At 53.3% G+C, this 24,544-nt stretch overlaps 11 protein-coding genes across 12 annotated transcripts, besides 5 other annotated features; 6 read left to right on the top strand and 5 right to left on the bottom strand.

The window, feature by feature from the left end:
- Positions 1 to 713: 713 nt before the first annotated feature.
- Positions 714 to 763: a tandem repeat.
- An 8-nt stretch (positions 764 to 771) lies between these two features.
- On the top strand, positions 772 to 2,109 carry EKO05_0002215 (uncharacterized protein; the record flags this gene model as incomplete). Its single annotated transcript, XM_038947456.1, has 1 exon — positions 772 to 2,109. The coding sequence occupies one exon, from the start codon at positions 772 to 774 to the stop codon at positions 2,107 to 2,109; it is 1,338 nt and encodes a 445-aa protein (XP_038792885.1).
- A 397-nt stretch (positions 2,110 to 2,506) lies between these two features.
- On the top strand, positions 2,507 to 5,893 carry EKO05_0002214 (uncharacterized protein; the record flags this gene model as incomplete). Its single annotated transcript, XM_038947455.1, has 1 exon — positions 2,507 to 5,893. One exon carries the CDS (start codon positions 2,507 to 2,509, stop codon positions 5,891 to 5,893), a length of 3,387 nt encoding a protein of 1,128 aa, XP_038792884.1.
- Positions 5,894 to 6,469: 576 nt separating this feature from the next.
- On the bottom strand, positions 6,470 to 7,101 carry EKO05_0002213 (uncharacterized protein; the record flags this gene model as incomplete). Of its 2 annotated transcripts, XM_038944030.1 has the most annotated exons (3): positions 6,470 to 6,567; positions 6,620 to 6,929; positions 6,982 to 7,101. In XM_038944030.1, the coding sequence occupies 3 exons, from the start codon at positions 7,099 to 7,101 to the stop codon at positions 6,470 to 6,472; spliced, it is 528 nt and encodes a 175-aa protein (XP_038792883.1). The 2 variants fall into 2 exon arrangements, with proteins under 2 accessions (XP_038792883.1, XP_059491843.1); XM_059635860.1 differs by having other exon boundaries at positions 6,470 to 6,929.
- Positions 6,488 to 6,568: a tandem repeat.
- Positions 6,630 to 6,662: a tandem repeat.
- Positions 7,102 to 7,956: 855 nt separating the features above from the next.
- EKO05_0002212 (F-actin-capping protein subunit beta) lies at positions 7,957 to 9,071 on the top strand (the record flags this gene model as incomplete). Its single annotated transcript, XM_038944004.1, has 4 exons — positions 7,957 to 8,147; positions 8,204 to 8,503; positions 8,554 to 8,633; positions 8,680 to 9,071. 4 exons carry the CDS (start codon positions 7,957 to 7,959, stop codon positions 9,069 to 9,071), a joined length of 963 nt encoding a protein of 320 aa, XP_038792882.1.
- Positions 9,072 to 10,314: 1,243 nt separating this feature from the next.
- EKO05_0002211 (uncharacterized protein) lies at positions 10,315 to 12,504 on the bottom strand (the record flags this gene model as incomplete). Its single annotated transcript, XM_038944046.2, has 4 exons — positions 10,315 to 10,555; positions 10,623 to 11,318; positions 11,384 to 11,840; positions 11,982 to 12,504. The coding sequence occupies 4 exons, from the start codon at positions 12,502 to 12,504 to the stop codon at positions 10,315 to 10,317; spliced, it is 1,917 nt and encodes a 638-aa protein (XP_038792881.2).
- Positions 12,505 to 13,526: 1,022 nt separating this feature from the next.
- On the top strand, positions 13,527 to 15,030 carry EKO05_0002210 (uncharacterized protein; the record flags this gene model as incomplete). The annotated part of the gene is made up of 3 exons (XM_038944229.2): positions 13,527 to 13,554; positions 13,640 to 13,798; positions 13,850 to 15,030. 3 exons carry the CDS (start codon positions 13,527 to 13,529, stop codon positions 15,028 to 15,030), a joined length of 1,368 nt encoding a protein of 455 aa, XP_038792880.2.
- Positions 15,031 to 15,314: 284 nt separating this feature from the next.
- Positions 15,315 to 16,220, bottom strand: EKO05_0002209 (uncharacterized protein; the record flags this gene model as incomplete). The annotated part of the gene is made up of 6 exons (XM_038944096.1): positions 15,315 to 15,710; positions 15,771 to 15,855; positions 15,907 to 15,911; positions 15,965 to 16,014; positions 16,072 to 16,103; positions 16,153 to 16,220. 6 exons carry the CDS (start codon positions 16,218 to 16,220, stop codon positions 15,315 to 15,317), a joined length of 636 nt encoding a protein of 211 aa, XP_038792879.1.
- A 192-nt stretch (positions 16,221 to 16,412) lies between these two features.
- On the bottom strand, positions 16,413 to 17,950 carry EKO05_0002208 (Putative ubiquinone biosynthesis monooxygenase; the record flags this gene model as incomplete). Its single annotated transcript, XM_038944196.1, has 2 exons — positions 16,413 to 17,575; positions 17,629 to 17,950. The coding sequence occupies 2 exons, from the start codon at positions 17,948 to 17,950 to the stop codon at positions 16,413 to 16,415; spliced, it is 1,485 nt and encodes a 494-aa protein (XP_038792878.1).
- Positions 17,951 to 19,038: 1,088 nt separating this feature from the next.
- On the top strand, positions 19,039 to 20,589 carry EKO05_0002207 (uncharacterized protein; the record flags this gene model as incomplete). The annotated part of the gene is made up of 1 exon (XM_038947454.1): positions 19,039 to 20,589. The coding sequence occupies one exon, from the start codon at positions 19,039 to 19,041 to the stop codon at positions 20,587 to 20,589; it is 1,551 nt and encodes a 516-aa protein (XP_038792877.1).
- Positions 19,642 to 19,665: a tandem repeat.
- A 657-nt stretch (positions 20,590 to 21,246) lies between the features above and the next one.
- On the bottom strand, positions 21,247 to 22,085 carry EKO05_0002206 (uncharacterized protein; the record flags this gene model as incomplete). The annotated part of the gene is made up of 3 exons (XM_038944086.1): positions 21,247 to 21,657; positions 21,816 to 21,913; positions 21,965 to 22,085. 3 exons carry the CDS (start codon positions 22,083 to 22,085, stop codon positions 21,247 to 21,249), a joined length of 630 nt encoding a protein of 209 aa, XP_038792876.1.
- Positions 22,086 to 22,612: 527 nt separating this feature from the next.
- Positions 22,613 to 22,671: a tandem repeat.
- A 325-nt stretch (positions 22,672 to 22,996) lies between these two features.
- EKO05_0002205 (uncharacterized protein) lies at positions 22,997 to 23,959 on the top strand (the record flags this gene model as incomplete). The annotated part of the gene is made up of 5 exons (XM_038944063.2): positions 22,997 to 23,326; positions 23,537 to 23,562; positions 23,612 to 23,706; positions 23,786 to 23,843; positions 23,896 to 23,959. 5 exons carry the CDS (start codon positions 22,997 to 22,999, stop codon positions 23,957 to 23,959), a joined length of 573 nt encoding a protein of 190 aa, XP_038792875.2.
- Between the last annotated feature and the right edge of the window lie 585 nt (positions 23,960 to 24,544).

The raw sequence follows: 24,544 nt of genomic DNA, 5'->3' as shown, positions 1-24,544 counted from the left end.
ATGGTCTTGCAGAAAGCAGACTTCGCCTGGCTGAGCCGCTAGGCTGTGCCCCTAAGTGGCTGATAGCCGTTTATTTAAGCTCGAGTGGACCACGTCGCGGGCCGGATACGGATGCATGAATGTTGGTTCCACTCCTATCTCCATGCTATCAATTGCAAGCTAGGATCGCCTGCCAGCGTGGCATCGTCGCCCCAGCTTGATCGACTCAGGAACAGAAACATGCCTGTAATCAAAGGCAGCAGCAGCCTTGTGTTCCTAATGTAAACACTATCATCGCGTCCTACAAGCCACGATATCGCAATTTCCGAGCAGCCTTCCAGAGTAAGAGGAAGAAAAAAACATCAATGCTAATGTCATACTGAGATTGGGGGCAGCACTTTTCTGCCAGCTCAGCTCAGTACTCCCTTACGTGTGCAAGATTGATTGACTGTTGTTCACAATGAGTTCCGTAGAGTATCAGGGCAGTGCGAGGGGAAACAGACAAGTCACCTGACAGCGCGCTCGAGCTAAAAAAAGTGTGCGCCAGTGCGCCATCGTATCCCCACTTCGTCTCAGACCCTGCGTGCGCTTGCCTTGACCCGAACCTGTACCACCACACTGCAGCACCTCTCAACATTCCGTGAGCCACTTTCATCCACTGGCCGCTGATTTCGTCATATGTCTGCTGGCTCCAGGACCCGCAAATATTGAAAGACAGCACCCTCGACGTCATAAACAATAATAACAATAACAACAACAGACAAACAAGCAAACAAGCAAACAATATTTCCGATGCCAGCCGAAACAGCATGCCCAATACCTGGGGTCGACCAGGCACTCTCGTCGTACATCAACTCCCGCGACGACACGCTGAAGATCAGACGCACAATCTCGCGATACCTTACTGCCAGTCTTAGGCCAGTGAAACATGCGACCCAGAATCAGCACGTGAACCACGCATGCCCTCAAAGCATTTCAGCTACCAATACAAACCCACCCGGTCTGAAAGATTCACGCATAGCCTTCCTTCGCGTCCTGCGAGCGAATAGTCAAGCCGAAGCACGGCATCGTGAGCTTCAAGCATCGCTGGAAGATCTCCAGACCCGCCACGTTGACGAGAACCCTACACTTCCACTGACAAGGCACAACAATGAGTCTACATATGACTACATCAACTTGCTCCGACAGCGTCGAAAGCTAGCAGAGCTCAACATAGTACAAGAGTCTCTGGAAAAGCTGCTAAATGCAAAGCCGTTCATTCACTCCCACGACCCAAGAGATCATGTCCAAGAAGCAATTGGAGAGCAGCCAGACCTTCCAGCGGAGAGACTGGTTCAGATCGCACAGCCTCAGGACGATCAGAGCTCGACATTCAAACTGAAGCAAGAAGTGCTTGAAGCAAGGGCCCGCATGGATCGAGCAGAGATCACCCGGAAGCAAGCCCACAGTGTAGATCGAGATCAATCTGGACTTCATAGGCAGGTACACGCCCTGGAAAGAGCGCGAGAAGAGATCATCGAGTGGATACAAGGCGAATTAGCCAAAATGGAGGAGGACTCGGTATTCCTTGAGGATGCATCTCCTATCAAAAGTTCAGCCCAAGAACACACTTCTCTCGACCTTTCATCAGCTGAAGCTCGCATTCGCGCTTCTTATGATCAATACACCTTGGCTCGAGTACAGCTGATCGAGTCTTACTACAGCCTAAACGAGCCACAACCCGAGAACGGCAAGATCAAATCTGATGATATGACAAAAGAATTGCCTAAAGTTTACAAGGGTACAGAACTCGTAACGCCTATCACAAAGTTGTTACCTCATCTACCTTTCCTCGCTCGCTTTGCACAGAACGAACGCTCGTTACTCCAACAGGCCGTGTTTCTTCAAAGCCAGCTTGCTGTTTCAGACCAAGAACTATCAGAAGCGCTGCTGCGATTGTCAGGCGAGAGTCATCTGCTCCCAGCTGGGGCAAAGGATGCCAGCGCCTGGGGCAAGGTCGCGACAGAGGCAGAAATCGCAACAGACAAGTCTGTGAAAGAATACTTGCAAACTGGTCGCCAGGAGATTGGCAGCATCAGCACTATTGTGGATCTCTGCTCACTTCAAAGCAAAGTGCTTGCTGCCGTATAGAGCCGATTTCAATCTCGTTCTAATAACGTTTTTTAACCTAGGTTGAAAGCTTTGTTTTTGGTGCATTTATTTGAGATACAGAACGGAAGCGGCAGGGCAGCCTCCTGCAGGTGAGCCGTCAGTGCATGGGGGCCGGAAGCTGAGGCGCAAGCGACCTCGATCAGGCTGAGCTTAGTTACTCTCGCTCAACTGCGCATCAAACCCCGCACGACACTCACGCTGAGCCTCACCACTTTGCCATACGTCGACCACTACTGACACTATGTCTGCACGATCTGGTTGACTCGCGTTCACGCAACCCAAGTCCTAGTATCGGACTGAGCCAATAAGCAGATGTCCGCCCGCACCACTATATGCGCCACCCAACCACGACCCTGCGAGCTTCCTGTAGCACTCCATGGCTACCGTCGATTGTGAAGGACTTATGCAGGCATGGTTCCCGACCCAGACCCAGATAGAGCAAAAGCCTCTTCGTGAGGCTGACATCAGGGAGATCGCACAAGTCCTTGTACGAGCTTCGAGTGTGTCTTGGAGTCGAATACCAAGGATATACAGCGTTCTCAAAATTATCAAACACTTAAAAGCTATTGATTGCTTTGTGAACGAAGGAATTACAGACATTTGGTTCCCGTTCTCCCAGAAGAGTCTACCGTCCTCTTTTCAACCCCAGTCTGCGCGATCGGTCTTCCTCGATACTCAACAGCTGGTCTTCAACATCAAGGCTATAAGCCTCGAACAGGAACACACGAGACATAGTCATTTCCATGACGCGTCAGAGATTCCCTTCAAGAAAACTGGCGAGCTGGGTCAGGGTGGCTTCGGCTCCGTTGATCGAGTTTTAAGTACCGTCACCTACAAGGAATATGCACGAAAGCTACTTCCCAGAGGAAGGACATTCAAAAAGAACAAGGAAGTCCTCCAGGCGTTCGAAAAGGAACTTTCCAGCCTTAAAAGGTTATCCAGACATCGACACGTTGTCGATTTCATCGGCAGTTATACAGATCCGAAATATGTTGGTATCATTACAAGCCCAGTGGCAGACTGCAACTTGCACGACTATCTTGCTCGCAGTTTGGACAATGGCCAAAGATCATTTCTGCGTACTTTTTTTGGATGCCTCACATCTGCGCTCGGCTTCTTACACGATAGCCATATCCGCCACAAGGACATCAAGCCTCAGAACATACTGGTGAAGAGCGAAGAAATCTTCTTGACCGATTTTGGCCTTGCATTAGATTGGAACGAGCACAGTCGTAATACTACCATAGGGCCGGCATGGCAGACGCCGCGTTATGGTGCTCCTGAGGTTGCAGAAAGTTCTGCTCGCAATGAGTCCGCCGACATCTGGTCGTTGGGCTGCGTCTTCCTGGAGATGTGGACAGTGTTGAATAGTGGAAACGTAAAAGCTTTGCACGATCACATGATCAACACTGGGAACAAAAAGTCCTCCTACTGCGCCAATCTTCTCAGTGTTGAATCCTGGATTGAGCACATAAAGTCTTTACCGGGTCTTCCTGTGGACAAAGTTCCTGCGGCATGGATCTCAAACACGCTACGGCACGATCGAGGCACTCGTTGGACTGCACGCACTCTGGGAGAGCGCATTTATGAACACAGCAACGATCCGACCGCAATATTTGCATTTGTGGGGCGATGCTGTTTAGACGAAGATGATTCAGAAGAAAGCGTGCTATCATCGGCTGACGAAGCTCCTGCAGACCTCATAGTTCAGCCGTCCAGCCGACCATTGTCTAGGAGAATACACGAGAAGCGCGCATCCGGCAAGGAAGAGACTGCGGCTGTCCACACCCACAGCTCCGATATGCCAACAGATCAATCTGAGCAGTCTACAGCCAAAGTACAAGTTCCCTCAGTTTCAACAACGCCGGACAAGTCAGTCCTATCTCACGAAAAGTCTTTGAAGGAAAATCAGGGCAAAGCAAGACATGGGACTCCACTCGGACTAAGTTCCCGGCTAGAAACAGAACAGAGGCTTTTGACCAATCAATTGGAGACATTTACAACCCCTGGCAAATATCAACGAGAACCTGCCTTCCAACCCTGCGTGGAAGAGGAGGAGTTATCACTCACACGTGAGCTCAACGATGTACATATTGATTCAGCAGTGCCGCCACTTTCTGCACCAGAAGGCAACGGCGATGAGAAGAAACCTTCGAACCAGTGGGTTTTTTTTGCCACAGGATCGAACGTAAAGCCGCGAGGGAGATTGGACATTCGAGATGATCTTTTGGAAGAAGCCCATAAGCGCAGGGAACTTCGACGCGCCTTCCTCGCACAACGAGACGTAGAGGAAGTCCTGGGAGAATCTGAACTATGGCGGGCTAAATATTCCAAGCCCAAGAGAGATGAAGATCGGGGACAAGATCATGTGGCCCAGGAATCTTTGGGAAAGAATGTCGAAAAGTCTCGAGACAGTCATCGCAGCTCGGGAGACTCATCGTCGGATTGGGACGAAGCAGTTGTACACCCCTCGCCCGCAGCAGATCCGGCACCGACATATCGCGGGCTCTATCATCCATTGAGATGGGAAAAAGAAGCAGTATGGGGGTCCGCTTCGCAACCAGACGAAGAGAGGAAAAGTGGAGCTATGCGCTACCTGCACAAGTCTCGCGCTGAAGCCGAGCGTCAAATTCGCCTACCACCCGTGAGGACTTCATCACGGGAGTACTACGAGCCCAGCCGCTCGCCGAGACACCCAGAAGTGCGAGCAGAGCAAGTCCGTAGATACGCCCTTCCCAAGGAGCACAGAGACCGTGGTGGTATTCCCGAGGTCGTCGACTGGAACGAACCAAGGCTGCCTACCTTCAAGCACTCAACCGCATCACCGGCCGAAATTCGCATTCCTTCCACAACTCAGCGCTTCCAGGCCCAGTCGTCATCGAAAAATCGCCGCCGCCGCTCCGAACGGTCGCCACCACGGTTCCCTGGTCTGAGTCGCTCCGCCACCATGCCCACGGTTCCCGGACCAGAGGCGGGAGGATCTCACCAAGAAGCGAAGAGTTATCCTCACCCTTCAGCTCCTCGAAACGAGACCAATACTAGTCCCAATTACAACGGCTACCCAATCAATTCGACGCCACAATCCGGCATTGATAGCATAAGTCGCCCCGCCACAAAACCCAAATCCTACTACAGCTTCGCATCATCACGTAAGAATGACTTGAACTATCTCCATCCTTCAGGCCGACGTGGTGCAATGTCCTTCCACCCCGACACCAATTCAGAACGGGAAGATTATCCCATAGTCCGACCAACTCCGTCCAGGAAGACCAGAGACTCACATAGCTCAAACGACGGTAAAACAAAGCGAAAGAAAGTGCAGTCTCGCAAAAACAAAGCGTCTCTTGCGCACAGCAGAACCGATAACAGCGCGAGGTCGAGTCAAACGCCACTTCATCGCACTGTTCTCCGTGAACCCGAAAGAAACCGCCACCGCTCACCTTCACCACTCGGTGTTCCCCTCATGGGTGCCAATCGACCAGAACTCCATTCGTCTAGGACGAATACGCCAGGTCGTTCGTCTCGCGACATATCGCCCGTTCGGGAGGAGCGTCGCCGGGCTTCGCGGATGTATGGAGAGGGTTCGGATTCCGAATATAGGCGTGAAGAGGCCGCCGAAGACCAAAGCGACTATAACCCTTATAGAGTACACTATGCCCCCAGGTATGGAACCGAAGACGTCAGATGGGCGCCAAAACCTGAAGAGAATGGGCCATCACGAGCAAGGAAGCCGACGTTGGGTCATACTACTCAAGTTTATTAGTATTCTAACCGGCTGCGGAGGCTTCGACTAACAGCCGCCGCGTGTTTCCTCTTGCAGCAAATTGCATTTCTCAGCGAAGACGGCAAACATTACAGATATAGTTATTTCACAAGCATCCGGTCTACCAGAGGAGTAGTTTGCGCCTACTAATGTACATGTATCATCACTAAAAGTTTGCCGTGTTATTTTGAAGCTTCGATCAATTGCAAGCTACCATGACGAGAAGAAAAAGCCTGTGTTACTGCAGTACGTCGCAAGACGATGTGACAAGCCATTGATCCTTTGAAGAATTCTGCACTGCGCCGATGCAAGTCACTTGCTGCATGCCGATACTCCCATCACTCTTGAAAGATACGGACCCCGCCAAAACGCCACCCTGGATGTCAGATGAGCAGAACAACCGGGCCCGACCGATTCTGGGGTACGATGAGGAGATAAGAAGATGTCACAGTCCAGCGTATTGTGACAACCAAATCGTGAGAAATGATAGTGCGCGTCGAAATGTGTCTGTGCCGCCAGTCAGCATCACGTTAGGTGTTGGGATGTCGTGCCACTCACCTCAAGATGATAAGAAATCTAAACCTCCTCTTCCTGCTCGGCCTCAGCCTCGGCCAGGGCAGCGTCGCCCTCCGGCTTGAGCTCCTCCGCAGAGTCGGTCTCGGCCTTGACCTCAGCTACAGAGTAGTGAGTATTGGTCAGTTTGTACTTCTCGGTATGCTCGCTTACAAGTCTCCTCCTTAGGCTCCTGCTTGGGCTTGGGCTTGGGCTTAGCAGGGCGACCCTTCTTCTTGGGCGAAGCATCGCTATCCTCCGGCTCCTTGTTGGCGCGCTTGCGCAGCGCCTTCTTGGGAGTAGCCTCGCCGTCTTCACCGGCGTCGTCCTTGACGGCCTTTTTGCGTGAAGCAGCGGCTTTCTTGGGGGTGGGTGGTGGGCTGTCGCCCGAAGTCATCAGCTTCTTCTTGAGGTTCGACCAGGCGTTGCCGGCGGAGCGGGGGTTGGACATGCCGGCGAAGGCTGCGAGCTTGTCGTTGTCGATCTAGATAGGTCAGTGCTGTGCTGTGAAAGGTAGGAGAAGTGGGAGATGATACCTCAGGCGGACCGGACTTGAGCGACTGCATTGCCCAGCTGAGAAGCTGAAGATCGCGCTCGGTGAATTTGGGAGCTTCTCCGGAAGCGCCAGAAGCGGGGGACTTGATGGTGTCGGACATGGTTGTTGGTGTTAGAATGAAGTTTGAGTAAGAAGGATCGTACGAAGACTTGGTAATGAGTTGAAGCAGCCGCCGATAGCAAGAAGATCTTGAGCGTGCTGAAGAGGAGCGGAGGGACACGAGCGGTATTTATGCATGCAGGGGTAGACTAGCGCGGTGATGCTGATGATGGACAGAGGGTGAAGGTGAGTGCAAGGAAATGCCACCGCTGGAACTAGCTTCACTTGATCTCCGCGCACCTGAGAAGCCTAGATGTTGTCCTATAGCGCATCCATCTGGCGAGATATAATGAGGCTAGCATGGAATGAGGATATGACAAACAGTATAATGTTGGCACCCGTGTACTGAGTGGGTCAGTGGCCAAGCCTGCCTCCACCACGTGCATTCATGCATCTTGATTGAGCAAGGTGATAGCAAACCCAAGTAGACATTATTACTTCTCCTGTTGGTCTTACATACTGGTATGCAGGGAGAATTGCTCGCCATGCAACACGGCGCTCAGGTGCCTACCGTGATATCTAGTTTTACGAATGAGCGACACCAAAATGGTGTCAGGGTAAGAGTTTAGGTATTTATCAGATGCTTCAGGAATCCCATAAAGCAGGAAGCTTGTAGCCAATGTAGCGTGTCGCAATGTTAGGAATTGAGCTTGCGGTGCCAGTGCAGCCTAAGTGAAAGTAACAAGCAGCAACCATGGAAGGCAAGAGCGTTGCAAACGCACGGAGACCATACGAGAAAAGCTTCCCACATCCATTGCACCCCCTCGCATATCAGCAAGTTCATGCACATCGATCACGGATATTCGTGTTGAGATTGGAAGAGGTGAGGTCAACCTCCATCTGACGCGAAACCACAATGGGCGACTGCGAGCCTGACTCGCGCACCTCCGAAACCCTGGAGGGGCTCGGGCGAGCTCCCGCCACTACCAACCACAACGCAGCACCCGCAGCGCTCACCCGAGCCATTGTCCCCAGATCGCCTCTCCAAACCGCCTTCCTCGATAAAATACCTCTCCACAAGATGGCCGACCCCATAGATAGCGCTCTGTAAGGCAGTTTTGCCGCCTGCCTCACCTATCCCAAACACAACTAATACCAACCAGCGACCTCCTCCGGCGCCTCAACCCAAAGGACGTCAAGAAGAACGTCGACCATATCATCAGCCTGAACCCTGCGCTCGAAGAAGACCTCCTCGAATCTGTCGACATCCCGCTCACCGTCAAGAAGTGCTCCAAGACGAAGCGCGATTTCCTGTGCTGCGACTACAACCGTGACGGGGACAGCTGGAGGAGTCCGTGGAGCAATGAGTTCGAGCCGCCGATTGACGAGGGTGTGACGCCGAGCGAGAGGATCAGGAAGATGGAGGTCAAGGCGAACGAGGCGTTTGACGTATACCGGGAGCTGTACGTTCACACCACGCGCTGGTTATCCGAGGCATAGGCTGACAGGGCAGGTACTTCGAGGGCGGCATATCGAGTGTCTACCTCTGGGACATGGATGATGGCTTCGCAGGCTGCGTGCTGCTGAAGAAGGGTATGCACACCATATCTATTGCGAGGACTTGTGCTGACATGTGTAGCCGTCAACCCCACACAACGGAGCTCCGGCAGCTGGGACAGTATCCACGTTTTCGACGCACAAGACCGCGCCCGTACCGCCCATTACAAGCTGACCTCGACTGTCATCCTTTCCCTCGGCACCGACTCCGAAGCGCTCGGCGGTCTGGACCTGTCTGGTAACATGGTTCGCCAAGTGGAGGCTGACATGGCTGTCGAGGACGACACATCACACGTTGCAAACATTGGCAAGATGGTCGAGGATATGGAGCTGAAGATGCGCAACCTGCTGCAGGAAGTGTATTTTGGCAAGGCGAAGGACGTTGTAGGCGACTTGAGGAGTCTCCCGCCGCTGAGCCAGACGAACAAGGACCGGGCGACACAGAGGGAGATGATCAACAGCATGGGCAGATAAGAGGTTGACTTTGTACTGCATTATCGACTATAATACGTGTACCCCGGACGGTTCTCATCTTCCACTGTGTCTCTGCTTTTGAACCGATATAGTAGCCCACGTACTTATGCCTGCTCTCCCGCAAGCATGTCGTGCCCAACTTGACGCGTTTTTCAGGGTGTCTTCGAGGACCTGTTCGTTTCTGAACTACTGCAATGGCCCAGGTTTGCGCGGAATGATATCTCAACAACAACAAGTGCCGCAGGAGCACCACGCCTCGTGGGCCTGCGAAGGAAGATGGCAAGACCATGCGATAGCATAACCATCCATGCATTGCTCAAACCCCACTTTCTTTACCGCGTCTCTCCGTTCTCGGGCCAGAACATTGAGCCGTTCGGAAAGGATCCAGGCATTTGGAAAGCTCCCAGACTGACGCCAAAGGATGAGTGTTTGTGCATACACATGACGGCATAACTGAACAATCTGAACCGCTCTCTCGCTTCGTGCCCGGACGTCGTGAAGTTGTAGTCTTGCACGCAGATGATGGTCGAATGCTCGAAGAAGAAGTCAGAAGGACGCATGTCGCAAGACCAGGGAGAACCCACGCCTGTCAACTTAGCTGAAGAACCTCCCACTTGTAACCCTAGCTGCGATGGACTTTCGTCGCCGCCATCGGTGCATCGGTCGAGGACCTTGTGCGTGGACTCACTGTTGATTTGAAGCTGATCCGCGCGAACATTGTTATTCCAGGAGCCATTCAGTCGGAACTGTTGCAAGGGATGTTGGATCGAGTGGGTGAAGAAGAGTCTGCGAAATCCAGGCGGGAAAACAGCTTGACAGATTCGTTTGGACAGCCCGAGGAGATTGACGAGGCGTAGGGGTATCTGATGAAAATTGAGTTCGCAACAGGAAGTCAACTCGCCAGTGATGGAGGGAGGTTGTTGGTGCCTGTCGGACAATAGAGGTGGTTGAGGCTCTCTTCATTTGTTAGAAAATTCACCATCTTGTTTACTGCACAGCATCGCGTAAGTTTTCTTCTATGTCTGATAACGAGGTTTTACGTTCTATCCGTTTCCAGAATCAACCCACCAATTCACCACCTTGCCGCTCGGATGACAGTTAAAGCGACGGCTGGCCTATCGCAACTATCAGCGGTATTCAGAGGTAAACCTGCGCAGCGCAGTCGCGATTGCGGTGGTCGAACCAATAAAACAGGGTGACAAACATAGCAAGCCACGACCTCCATGATCGCACTCAGTATCAGTCAAGAACCAGTCAAAGCTTGGCCGAAAGCATCGTCAAACCCAGTCGCTGTCGCTGTTGCCCAACTTACTCCATCATTATCCAAGTACGACTCTTGTGCAGGGTTAGCTGCAATGAAGGCTGTCCAGTCTATGGTACGCCAATCTGTTAATTCAGGCTCTTTGATAGCATTCTGCAATGGTCCCGGAGGGCTTTCTGTGTGGTCAATGTACGGTGACACTACGCTCGGATACGGGTTGCATCTGTCGTTGGAAGATTCACGTGTTAGCGAAAGGATGCCTCGATGTAAGACGGGCATGGCAATCTAACCTGACAAGCCTGATGCTGTTCCATAGGCGTTGAACAGGTTCGTCGAGCTTACAGCTGACCCAGCCGCAAAAGTGCAAACGTTCAAGTAACGCCTCTGCGGATACTATTTGGAACATCGCGCACGCAAGTGAGGATTGATGTACAAACCAAGTACTCTCTGCTGAGCCCTCAGCCGAGATGGCGCCGATGGAGAGGATCCAGAGAAGTAGATCCTGGCATGGCCACCAGTCAGCAAGTGTGGTGCAGTTGAGTGCGCTTTCGAGCCGCTTGCTAGCAACGGAATGTAAAAAGTGAACGTCTGATTTCATTTTTGGCGCTTCAGTTGTTCGAATGGTGAATATGATCAGTGCGACGCAGAGGGCGCCTTCGAGAGGTGTAACCGAAGGCTCACAGCCACGGATCCATGCGAGAAGCAAACACTCGAGTGCACAAGAGAAGTTTTGTATGTCGAGCGGGTCAAGCGGACTCTCTGGATCGTTATACCAAGCAGTCAGATCTGCTGCGAGTACCAGGACAAATTCCAGTAATTCGACAAGAGGTGCTGCCAAGCCTGCGTCTCGGCACAAGTTGACTAGGTGTTGAGAGTATTCCGAACAATAGCCTTGGGGATGACGAGGATAGTTTGCCGTACGAATGTACTCTAATATTGCGGGGTCCGGTGAGTCGAAAGCAGCAATGGCGTGAGCTGTAGAATGCCTGATGCTCAGTAAGCACAACCCATTCCGCTTTAGAGCATGGTGGCATAGTGTGGTGTCACCTACCAAAGTATAAAGGCCTGTAAGATGCGATTTCTATTGACAGCGCCGAGGCCTCCTCGCAAACTCAGCATGTCGCGCAAGCCGTTCAAATGCGTCGTAGTGGCATTCGACTGCTCGTCGCATGGTATCTTGTCTCTAAAATAGGGCGACGCCAGGCTTTCTTCTACGGTCAAGAGATTGAATACAGCGCCGAGGTTCTCATCTGAGGAATGAACGGTATGGTCTTCCGTCGAAGATATGGCCTTGTTCACCGCCACAATAGTTTCTGCGCGATGGTGCAAGATTGCTTCGACGTTGCCTCTACCTCTACCAGAAACGAACATGTGCAAGGCAGCCGTACAGAGCAAACTGTGCATGAAGCCTGCATTACTCAACGCTGTTGCGAACCAGTCTGACCTCATCAGATTTGACCTGCATCGAGTGTCGACGCCGATTATACCGGGAGCCATTTCGCCAATAACTACATGATTGCTGTTAGCAGCTGTTCAGTGCGAGAGCCACTGCGTCAGATCAGGCTCGAAGCCTGCTCTTACTTAATTGTACCCTTGTATTGGTCTTTCTGGAGAGTATGCTATGTTACGTGAATGGAGGCTAAACTTACAGTGGTACATAAGTTCATAGTCGTCCTTGGTCATCTTTACGGGCAACATTCCAAATGGATCCAAAGAACCATGATTAGGCTCTCTCAACAACCCCGTGGGTCTCAGCCAGTTGCACCTAGGGCACAGTATCTGACCGTGTCGGACAGTAAGGATCTTACAGCTCGAGCAAACACCTTGCTCGAAAACACCAACATCCGCTTGGGCTGAAGCCAGGAGATGGCGGTTTCCATTGGACTCGACGCTTGGACTCGATGATGCTGTGCTTGGAGTTGACGTTGAGGTAGGTGTATTAGCACTCTGTGGGCTTGCACTCTGTCGTGTTTGGTGCCTTGCAGCCTGCGTGCTTGTGGACCATAGACGCTCGCTCCTCGCCTTTTTCATGACAAAGGAACGAGCATCGCGACGGCCTTGGCGGGATATCTTCGCATCAGATGCATTGACAAAGAGGAAGTCTTGCTGTGTAGGAGCACTCGTTTGAGAGCGTCTCGTGGCCCTAGCGGTCTGCCCTTGGCCCTCCATCATACTGTGTCAAAACAAGGCTAGCAAAGTAGCTAAACGATAAGATGCCAGCCAGCAGTATCAGAGCCAAAATCTCGGGACTAGTTCTAGCTCGCTATTGTTATCGCTCGACTTCCTCGTAGACGGCGGCGCGATACGGCAACCTCGTACTGGGATGTGCTTGAAGGTTTGAGGCTGTTAAGCTGGTGAAGCAAGCTCAGAGCTGACGGGGCCGTTGATGACGAATTGAGACCTTTCGGAACGTTCCGTCCGTACTTATTCACAGTTATGCTCGTCAGGTCTCGTTGTACCCTCAGATGGTGTACATAACGACGAGAGATGGCAGGTTTGGCGAGTCATGGACGTATGGGTAGCTGCCTAGATTATGCAAATCTCAAGACAGATGCGCACAGAGGAGTCTCGACCTCGGTATTTCGTTCGTGAGACGAGCGGTACCTTCCAGATGTTCGACGTGCAGGCTAACCGGACCATTCTACATCGGATCGTGGGCGTGTTGTGGGAAGCGCCGCAGGAATCTCGTCTGTGTGGCGTGCTACGTCGTCAAGAGCGCGCGATTGGTGTGGTGGGGCGCTGCAAGGCTGAATAGTGTTGGCGGCTCTGGAGGCCTTGAGTATGTAGACAAGCTCCAACAACTTGGTTGATTTGCAAGACCCAATCCAGAGCCACGGGTTCATTTCATCATCACAGCTCAAGCTGACATGAAGCCGTACTTGGCTTTCGAGTTTGCGATTCAACATAGATACCGAGGTTGCGCTGGTGCTTGCCACACGGGTTTGCTGCAGGGGGACGATGCCTACGCTTATCCCGCTGTTGTCGCCAGATCTGGGAAGAGTGATTTTGTGTCGCCATGGATTGCGTCGCTACCGCTGCAATCCATGTGCAGCATGGAGGGAAGACAGACTCCAAAGTTGACAACAAGCGGATGCGCAGACGTTATGTAAGGGAAAGAGGCTTGGCAAGAGCACCTCGCACCTCCGTGGCCCAGGACGCGTTTCCCAGCGTTTCGGAGGTCTGGCAACATCGACATGACGGCTGGCGATGGCCTTGTAGAAGGTGAGTCGCACGCACAACCTGGCGCCGCGCGCGAGGAGGCGCTGTTGGCGGTTGCGTCCGTATACTGACCTGCCCGTCCGTTCAGGCCTCTCGCACATTACTACCGAGCTGCTCCGCAAAGAGCTGCAACGCCGACAAGACGAAGTCGTGAAGCCCGAGTGCGGGTCAAAGGGCGGGAAGAAACACTACAACACCGGCATCCATGTCTTTGCTCTGTTCCTTATCCTATCCCTGAGTACGGCAGGTGCGTGTTGTGGTCGTGAATGTTACCGGCTGCAGGACTGAACCTCGACAGCTTGCTCTTTCCCCATCGTCGTCAAGCGCTTTCCCGGTATCCCAGTGCCTTCTCGCTTCCTGTTCCTCTCGAGACACTTTGGCACCGGCGTGCTCATAGCAACGGCCTTTGTCCACCTCCTGCCCACCGCTTTCGAGTCGCTCCTCGACCCATGTCTTCCACACTTTTGGAACCGAGGCTACCCGGCCATGCCCGGGCTCATAGCCATGACAGCCGTCTTTGTAGTCGTGGGCATTGAGATGTTCTTCGCCTCCAAAGGCGCTGGACATTCGCACGCGGTCGACTACGATACGCTTGGCCGTGACGCCCATCACGCGCACCCTCGGCCGAACCACAAGAGAAGTCACAGCTTCGGACGATATAGTGCTGGCCCAAATGCCAACGTCCCCGGCATCGTGCTGCATGATGTAGAGGCGTCTGAACATTCAGGCCTCATGGGAGGACAGTCGCCGGCGCTTTCGCTTGTGTCTGCTACAACACCGACTGCGCCCAACGGCTATGCTGCTAGGCATGGCGCTGACAGTGACGACGACTCAGATTTCGACATTAGCCCTGAAGAGCTCGCTCGACACGAGGCAGACGAAGATTCAGAGGACGAGGCTCGCCTGTTGTCCCGCCCCAGTGCTCGCAAACCAAACACCAACCCCCGCGAACCCTCCCCGGAGACAACTGAGAAGACAGAGGCACAGAACAAGAAGCTGCTGCTACAGTGCCTGCTTCTTGAGGCGGGTATTCTGTTCCACAGCGTCTTTATTGGTATGGCCCTATCGGTTGCAACTGGGACGTCCTTCATCGTGCTTCTCGTGGCCATCTCCTTCCATCAGACATTCGAAGGGTTCGCGCTCGGATCTCGCATCAGTGCTATTCGCTTTCCTGTAGGCTCACCTAAACCCTGGTTCATGGCGCTGGCCTATGGGACTACCACGCCTGTTGGACAGGCTATTGGTCTTGCAATCCATACACTCTACGACCCTTTCAGTCAGACTGGCTTGTTGATGGTGGGCTTCATGAACGCTATCTCGAGTGGGCTGTTGCTGTTCGCTGGTCTTGTCGAGCTTCTTGCCGAGGACTTCTTGAGCGACGAGAGCTACGTCACTTTACAGGGCAAGCGGCGACTGCAAGCTTGTGGCAGTGTCGTTGCTGGGGCGCTGCTTATGGCATTAGTCGGCGCGTGGGCATAGATCTGCTTTGCTTTCAGAGAGTCCATACATCAAAAGCTTCACAGCTGGCAAAATATAGACAAGCTGTTACACACACATTCTCGCTTCGCGCTCACCCTCTCAGTACCGATCGTATCACCGTTCTAATTAGTCGAGGCACCATCAAGTCAAACGATCAAACTACTTATCATCTGGAGATTGGCAGTTCGAGCCTATGTGGGGTATTTTCTACCATATGCTCCTTCGATTAGAGCAAACGACTTGCAGTACCCTCGCCCAGACAAGTAAGCTTCAAGTTAAGCGCACTACCTGCCGCCCACTGCATCTTTCCCCTCAGCCTCGATCTTCCTGCAACGTGCAACGAGGTCGCTGATATGTTTATCCCCACTTTCCTCACTCAAACCCAACAGCGCCTTTTCAAGATTGAATAAATACTCCCTGTTCTCCCCGCTCGGGCCTGTGCTTTCCAGAATCTTCTTCGCCAACGCATCGGGATCTTGCGGACCAAGGAACTGCGGGTTCTCTGGTAGTCCTATGTAGACTAGGCAGCGGATAGGTGTGGACTCTGCAGCCGGATGGAAGGGCGTGAACTGTATGCTGTAGCCATTGATTTCACGGATGTCAAGGTACTCGCGGACCTCTGGCACTTTGGCCGCTGGGATGTGGTAGGCGGCGCCCCAGACGCGCTCGGTGGGCTCGTGCTGCGAAGTGTCAACGAGCTGTTTCCGCGTCGAGGAGCGTGCTGGGGACGCTTCACTCACGTGGTCTGACAACGTGTCCCAGTGTGCGCGGTCGATGAGCGTTACTACACGGCCGGGCGCTTCGGGTGTACCTCTGTGATCTTCACTTCTCACGCGTTAGACCACTTCGTCTGCATCACAAAGGCAAGATAGTCACCTCGCCTGTAGGTACACTTAGTCGTCGCCACGCTGTTGGTATATGCAGGCTCTCATACCTGCCAAAAGCGTCGCACGTAGCCTTCTATGTAGCCAGGCACACGTTGGTCTGCACTGTGTTGTTAGTGCACTATCAACGGGCGCAGTTCTGTATATGCAGCAGTACCGAAGTGTGGTGGTGGCTTCCATATCAAACTTCTGCACGTTGTTAGAGCTCGCTACAACTGTACAGGTAGACTGCGCATACCCATAGCCGAAGAGCCAAAAGTCGTCGTTGCTACCGAATTCTTCTATCTCTTTCTGATGATCTGCCATCTTGGTGTCGTGCAAGACAAAGTCAGATGGTTGTCGGTCAATGACGTGGAGCAACAAACAGTGGGGCGGATGCAGGGTGGGTGCGGATTCGTTCCGATGGCGCAATTTGATGGCATTGAGATCATTCCATTGTTCCCTTCATCAGCTACTATGTATACAGGTTGAGATGTACAAGTTCTAAAGTACAGGAAATTACGAGCCTCCCGCGGCTCTGCTCATGAAAAAGCTCTTCAGCGGCCCCATGGCATCCACTGCCCTCAGCCCCAAACTTCGCAGTCCTACGATCGGCCCTGACTCAACGCTGTATAGGCGGTGGAGCTTGTCGCATACGCCCAGCATGGCGTTGTTCTCTGCATACCGCTCGCTGTTGTAGCTCTCCAATGCCAACGTCGAGCCAATATCTTGACCGGTCCGTACCGCGCGCGAGATTGTCCGTGCCAGAGCTGCTGCGTCGCCCTGACCCTGGTTCAGACCTTGCCCTGCGAGCGGATGAATGGTGTGCGCTGCGTCGCCAACAAGCGCAACTCGCTCGCCGGTGTACGTGTCGGCATGGCGCATGCGGAGAGGGAAGCCAGCAACGGTGCCTGCTTCGACGTTGGTGACGCGCATCGGTATCCCTCGTTCGTTGACAGGTGTATGCTTCTCTCGCCATGCCACCTCTTCTGCTTGTCCCGATTCGAGAGTGTGCAAGTACTCGAGGTCAGTCGGCGACAGCCTGAAGCCTGCATTGACCATAGCAACAAAGTCTTCTGGTGACAGTGCCTTGAGCCTAGCAGCGCGCTCTGGTGTTGTGCTCCACACAAGGGTGGACTTATTCCCTGGTAGAGGTAGCAATGCCAAGGGTCCTGAAGGCAGAAAACGCTGATATGCGATCTTGTGATCCGGTCCACCCCAACCCTGGCCTTCAATGGTCAAGCTAGCTACTACACCAAAGCGGTTGTAGTCGAAACCCCGAGATTCAATGCCGGCAAAGGTCCGAACGGGGCTGTTTGCACCATCTGCGCCTACAAGTAGCCTAGCTGCCAGTGATTTGCCATTCGATAGTGTAAGAATGGGCCACGATGCGAAGTCCATCTGCTCCATGTCGGTGCCCAGCTCAATCGAGCTCACTTTAGTGGAAGCGAACATGTCGACGCCCCCGAGTTCTTCCAATCGGTTCAGCAGCATCGTGACGGTGTTGGTGTTCTCGATCATGTATGCGATTGTAGTCGGTTGCGCGGGATTTCGAGGAGAAAAGAGTGGGCGCGCTGTATCCCAGTCGAAGGATATGCGTGCGTCCGTTACGCCATCCCACACCTGCATCTCCTGGTAGGGCTGCACTCGAGTTGTGTTCACATGCGGCCATGCTCCAATCTCTATGTACACGTCAGACTATTCCTATCATTTCTCTCCCATTCTTATCGCGCACCTTGCAGGTTCTTCACAGACGCTGGTGTCAGGGAGCTACATCTGTTCGAGAAGCTTTCGAGGCTTGCATCTTTCGACAACCGGCTTTTCTGAACATCTTGCCCTTCAATGAGAGCAACTTTCAGTCCCCTCGTGACAGGCGATGACTTCAGTCCCGCCAACAAGCTCAACCCTGCCGGACCACCGCCTACACAAACCACATCGTAGACTTCTGGCGCATTTGCGGAGCTCGAGGCAAACCTCCGATTGAGGCGCGCTCGCACAACTACCGCAGATCGCGAGGACAGAGCTTGCGGTACTCCAAGCAGCAATCGAGGAGGCATCACGATTTCAGGGTGCCCGTGGCATCAGGGTGGGGTTTCGTTCGGTAGGATCGAGACTTCGAAGTGGTGGTGTCATGGTGAGCAGCGCATGTTTGCGATGTTTGGCTGATGACATAAGACCCAGCTTGCTGTCGAATCGGTTGCGTTCCGAGCGCGGCAAGAGCCGCTGCACTAGACTCCTGCATCCTTCGAGACCACCAACGTTCTTCTCCGCATCATGGCCTTGCTACCCCACCGCACACCTTCTGGCTGGCTGTGGACTGCTGGAATCTTCGGTTTACTTCGGTGAATTGATGCAGAAGCTATCCAAAGTACACCCAGAATTGGGATGCCTATTTCGACCGACGGACCCACCTCACAGCCAATGAGCTGTTCACCAGTGGTTCACAACCTCATTTCTTCATAGCCCAACGTGTCATGCCCTCTCGCTGCGACGATGATGCCTGCGACCACGTCACATCATATTTTGGTTCTTACGCGTCAGTTGCACTGGCAACCTTCAGTTACCCCTCGTCTCTCCCATGGATACAATGCCCCAAAGAAGCTTCTACTGAGCTCATATCGGTCATATTTGTTTTCTTTCGTTCCTCTTTGTAGAAGCACTGACCATCCTACCACATCTTTAGAGCAGTGTTATCCAGTCGATTTGACATCATTGACTCCAAATCGTCTTCAAGAGACTTACTTAGACTGCCCGAAGCACCTCCAAGCCTGCGAAAGGTGATCCCGGTTTTCTTTGATGTTCGAGTTGTTACCAGGTAGACTTCTAAAACGCCGACCATGACGTGCGAACGTGCAGATGTCCGGACGTGCGAGCTCCAAAATTGGGCTGAGATCGGTATACATATCTCCTCCTGACTGGCCACGATGTTGATCCATGTTACTTAACTATCCATGTTTCCCTGCACAGGCTCAAAATCCACTAGATTCTGATCATGAGCCTCTCTGAATCTGTCTCAGTGTTGAGTTCAACTTCGACTCTCTCTCTCAACGCCCTTCACATAAATTGCCCTCATCCAATCTCATGCGATTGCATTATGTCCCTACCACGAGTAAGGAAACGGCTCCGCTCTCTCCGACCGGCGAATATGAAGCGAAGAAAAGTCTCTCAACAAACCGTGGGCAGCTCATCGAGTTCTCAAACCCATCGAGATGCCACACAGTCAGCATCGAGTAGTGTCAAGGGCCCGGCTACTGCGACTGTCACGCAAGACTCTTCCCCGGACGAGCCATCACGAATGAGGGACATCGTTCCGCAATGGCTCGAAAAGCAGGCACAACGTCTTGAACGTCTCAGGCGGGGATCCTTCTGGCATCGTGACTCAATGTTCGAGAGTCAAGATGTAAAGCGAGAGCCTAAGCAGACAGCACAGGATGTGGGTACCGCAGTGTCGGGGCCTCACAGCGAGCCAGTACCCCAGCGTGTGATCGACCATTTCTTCACGCTGTACCCGGCCGGTGGGAGCGATTGGAGGAACTCTGTGCGATGGCAACGTCACTTAACGAAGTGCACTGTTACAAAGTGTGCCATCTGTAAAGCCACCCGACGTCTGACAGATACATCCCCTTCGCCGGCAAGACTATCAGCAAAACCGCCAGTAAAGCTATCAGCAAGATCATCGACAGAGTCACTGTCAAAGACTTCCAAGGACTCTTACTTCTCGGTCCCGTCGTGGCGGTCAAAGTCCAGCAAAGAAAGAAAGAAACGAGGAAAGTCGCCAGCTCAGGATGAGATTGATGAGGAGGATACCGAAACTCTCAGTCCCAGTACACAAGTTCCACGGTACCTAGAAACTTCATTCTCGAGAAGAACTCGGGCATCGAGGCCTGGTATCGTGATCTACGACGGCGCCCCTCAGTTTGAGCGACGAGCACCACCTCCTCCTGTTCGTTGCACCTCGGTCTCCAAACCCGTTGATGCTTCAAAAATCCCGGTACCTGCCGCTCCGCATCTGAGGTTTGCTAGCACCGCGACCATCAATGTGGACGACCTGTCGCAGATCACTGGCCGTCCATACGAGATCAGTCCGCTCGAACTGTTGCGTTTCCCACTATCACAGCACTACAATCTCCCATCAACACCCCAGCTCAAGCCAAAGCAGGTCGCTGCATCTGTTCCAGAGATGGAGCCGCTAACGGGCGCCTTGCGGGCGTCTTCTGTTGACTCACTGTTGTCTGAGTCTTCAACTGTAGGCCCCAACCCAACCAATGTCCAGCGCTGGCCTACTCAACCTCGCTCCGAATCAAGTTCAGGCATGGGAGGCTACACCATAGCCGACCTGCTGAGCCAAGACGGCGGGTTCGAGATGCCACCCACAAGGAAGCACCGTGCTGCTGCAGGAAGACCTACACACCACGCCTCTGCTCCTGCTCCTGCAGCGCAATACCTCCCAACGCCTCCTCACTCTAGACACACCAGCAACGGATGGCAAGCCGGCTCTTCCGTTGCGCCGCCTACATATTGCATCGCTATTCCCGAAGGCCCTGCTGACAGGGACTGGGCCACGTGCAAGCTATCCGACACCACTGGGTCATCACTGCCCAACTGTCCCGTCTACGTCAATGCCCGGGAGAGGCTGGATAAGTACTGGGCTGGATGGGCGGAGAGACATGGGCCTGGCATGAGGAATTGGCGGTAGTGGGGGGTTCTATGAGTTATGAGTGTGAAGAGCTACAATTTTGATTTTTTGGGGGTATTGAAATGATATACAAAAGACTAGATTGGAATGCACTGGGTTTTTTTTTAAACAAAGACACGGCGCAGTCATGGGTTGGTGCTGATGGTCGCTGTTCGTTGCCTTGTGCTTGTACTCATGTGTACTCTCCCTTGTGACACGCGATTGAGTCTGCCACCCGTTGTACGCTTGACTTGTTCGGCAACAGCCATGGTGATACTACGACATCTGTCTCCATCCCAAAGGCCAGGAAAAGCAAGGGCAATGCATCACGCAAACGTCACTTCGACAGAGGAAGGGTTGGATTGGGTTGGCAGATAAGTTTTGGTAGTCGCCAAAACTCCACGCTGATCTTGTTGAACTAAAAAAACTCCGGGCTACATGGTGACGATGACGATGGTGCGAAGGCTACTTTTGCCAATATTAATCGCACCCTAAATAATGCGCCTTGCTAATTAAAACTCCCAGATGCTTTCAAATGAGCGGCAAGTCCCTGTGGGTATCTGTGTGGTGGTGGTGAAATGACTGTAATGTAATCCTGAACGCTATGCATGGAAGAGATCTAGAAGAGAGATGATGCTATCAAACAGTTAAGATGAGACAATGTGGATAGTCCAAGGCCTAGAGGAGGACGGCGAAGCCAAGGAATACGCTGCCGAAGAGGACAGCCATGCTGGTGGCTGCACCAGGGACGAAGGTGGCAGCAGCAGCACCGGTCGATCCGCCGCTAGCGGTAGAGGTGGCGCCGCCACCTCCAAAACCAGTAACAGGGATGGTGTTTGTAGCAGCAGACCCGGTGGGGGCAGATGTAGACGACATGGTGCTCGAAGTGGTCGAGTTGCCCAGGAAGGGAGACTGAGCACCGCAGGGGTGGTCAGCGCGGCAGCTGTTGGCACAGGTGTTGTCGCCGTTGCAGTTGGTTACACACTGATTACCCCACTCCTGGCAGATGTAGAAGGGAAGGGTCTGCGAGTATTGGGTGATGTTGGGAGCAACGCCGTTGTCGCAAACGCAAGAGTAGGTCAGCTGGTCCTGTGAGTTTGTTAGCTGAGGTTCTGAGAAATGTTGAAACTGTTGGGAGGCGCAAGGAAGGGCTGGCCAATGGCAATCAGGTCAGGCTGAACACCACGACTTCGGTCCGAACCCTCCCCGCACGTTCCCAGACTATGGAGCAAAGCTTGGGGGCTTACAGGGTCGCATTCGTTGTCCTCGGTAGTCGAGGATGTAACACCGGGCTGCTGGAGGCAGATGAGTGGGCATTGAGCCACGTTCTGATCACACCAATATTCTATTGAAAAAGTCAGAGATGGGCTTGAGTTGGAGTGATGTTTGCACATACGTCTGTTGGCTGAGGAGACACTTTGCGGGTCGATTTGGTAAGGGTAGTCGTTCTGGGTCGTGGTCTGAGCCGTGGCAAGGCCAGCGAAGGCAGCGAGGCTGAGGGCGAGTGTGGAACGCATGTTGTAGATGTGGAGGATGTTGTGAGGTTTGGAGGGGTTTGGAGAGATTCGCAGGAGAGAACTGTAGAAGAGAGTGAGCTTTGATGTTCCGAGGAGATTGGCTGTCGATGCGGAGAGTACAGTAGTTTGGAATGCACGTACCTTTCTTTGCTTGGAAACCAACAAGTATGTAATTTCAAGAGAGGAGGCGGCAGTCAGCGACAGACGGTGACAATAGAACCAAACTGTTGACGAGACAAGCGCTTCTGCAAGGTGGCAATTCTCAACAACGAACGTGAGTGTGGGCGGGAAGGTTGGAGGGCGCCGTCCGGTATATAAAGGGAACGATCATGAGGACGGCAATGGCGCACGTACAGTGCATGGGCCTATCTCGATCTCACTAGCTTGGAACTTGGAGTATCTTCCCGCCACTCGAATTGCCTCGCTTGAGCCATTTTGGGCCAGCAGAGCCGCGGAGCCGCGCTGCATGTCCCGCTAGATGCTGTGTGCCGCTGGATTGCGCGTCCTGGTGCTGGCCACTTGCCGTGGAACAGCACGAACAGCACGAACAGCACGAACAGCACAATCAGCACGAACGAGCATCGAAATGCTGTCCCAGGTTCCTTGTCGGGTGAGCTCCGGAAGGGATGCAGACCGCCTCTCGGCCATTGACCAGTCATGACGCGGCGTTCTGCCCGCCGTGACCAGGGTCCAGCATCCCGTATCTGCGCATCATCCGGCTGGGACGCCAAAACGAGGCAAAAGCAAAGCCAGCTCTCTGTCGCTCACTGCCCACGGCACTAGGACACCTGGCCGCAGCGCCGTCCCACCTCAAAGCCCATATCTACCCCTCATCTTTCACGCATTTCTATCTGCTACTTCCGTCTTCTCGTTTGACGCGTCTCCCGCCCAGCCCACTACCTTGCAGATGGATGGAGCCGGTGAGCTCTAACACTGTCAACGAAAGCCCCCCATCACCGTCCCGTGAAGATGGGGCAAAACTTGCCACCGCTCGTCCAGAGCGGAACAGCGTAGTCCCGCCCTACTGGCAGAAGCACGAGCGGAATGGCAGTCGTCTGAGCTCGTACACCTCGGACGCCGGAGCTCGTATTGCGCTCGAAGACCACACTGACGAGGGCTCTGAGCAGTGCAAGGTGCTCTGGGCAAAGCATGTAACGATTGACGACTATGTCGTGGTCAGCGGCACCGCACCGGGTCTGGGAGCCTACGTCGTGTGGAACTGCACAGTCGAGACACTCGATGTAAGTCCTTCGCGAGCCTCACCCTAATTGAGCATTGGTGTACGTGGCCCACATATTGGTTCGCTTGAGCTGCTTCCCCAGAGCGAATCAATGGTTTGCGCGTTCCCGAAAGGACGAGTCGTGCAGGGAACTACCGGGAAGCATGCCGCAGTCTATCCATCTTCAAGTGTGTCAAACTACAGCAGCGTTTGACTGACCAACAAACCGCAGGGCGGCCCGATAAAGATACGTAAGAGGTTGGTACTGCCCGTGTCTCTGCTTGCGGCCCGGCTGACCCCGCTCCAGGTATTCTGAGTTTGAAGACCTCCACCAAAAGCTTGTGCGGACATTTCCGTATGCTGTGGGTTCCATGCCACAGTTCCCACCCAAGTCTGTAGTGTGTAAGTCACGTGCGCTCAGCTCACCAACTCACCCGCTCACCCCACTTGTTGTGACCCAGTGCTGACACGAACGGTGCAGCTCGATTCAGACCGAGATTCCTCGAACGGCGAAAGCAGGGTCTATCGTACTTTTTGAAGTTTGTTGCCAACGTCCGCGCTAGCAATTTATCGACTGACATGTATTCATAGTTGCATCTTACTCAACCCGGAGTTTGCGGGATCACCAGTGTTAAAAGAGTTTTTGTTCTCGTAAACACAAGACGAGCGGATGCATGGGAACCGTTTGCGTTTTACATACTGATTGAAAAACATGCCATGGCATGGTTGGGAAGATCTGTGATGATGTGGTGAGGTGTGGCGCACCCTTCTGACGCGCAAGGTGAAGGTGCTGTAGATAGATAATGTGCAGTGCCCGAAGCCGTGCATGAGCTTGAAGCCCCTCATTGCGCAAGCTCACCAAGTTCAAACATGTTGCACATCAAAGACAGTTTTTTCGACGTTGGGTGCCGCAGCTCAGCAGCGTGCGTGTCGCCTGATTTGCTGCGCCCAAGTGTGGCGTCAAGCTAGGTGGAGGGCAACTCGTCGGAGTTCCTGCGGTTTGATTCGATGGTTGTCGTGGTAAATTGCGGCAGGACGCGGAGAAAGTTATTTTACAAGGCTTACTCTGGGCCCACGGGTAGTCTGGTGAAGGTGAAGTGAGCGTCTGTAGCTGCCGTCTGCTGGAGAGGCGGCCGAGTGAGCTTGAGGGCCAACCTCCCTAACGCCGTTGCGCCAGATTTGCCCTGACCCAGCGCGACAACCCCCCATGGCAGCTATGCGTCGCAGTGATTGAAAGATG

This window comes from Ascochyta rabiei, chromosome 3 (assembly GCF_004011695.2).
Source record: "Ascochyta rabiei chromosome 3, complete sequence".
NCBI classification, from domain to species: domain Eukaryota; kingdom Fungi; phylum Ascomycota; class Dothideomycetes; order Pleosporales; family Didymellaceae; genus Ascochyta; species Ascochyta rabiei.
Note: the sequence above shows the minus strand (reverse complement) of the source record. Positions and strands in the feature narration are given on the sequence as shown.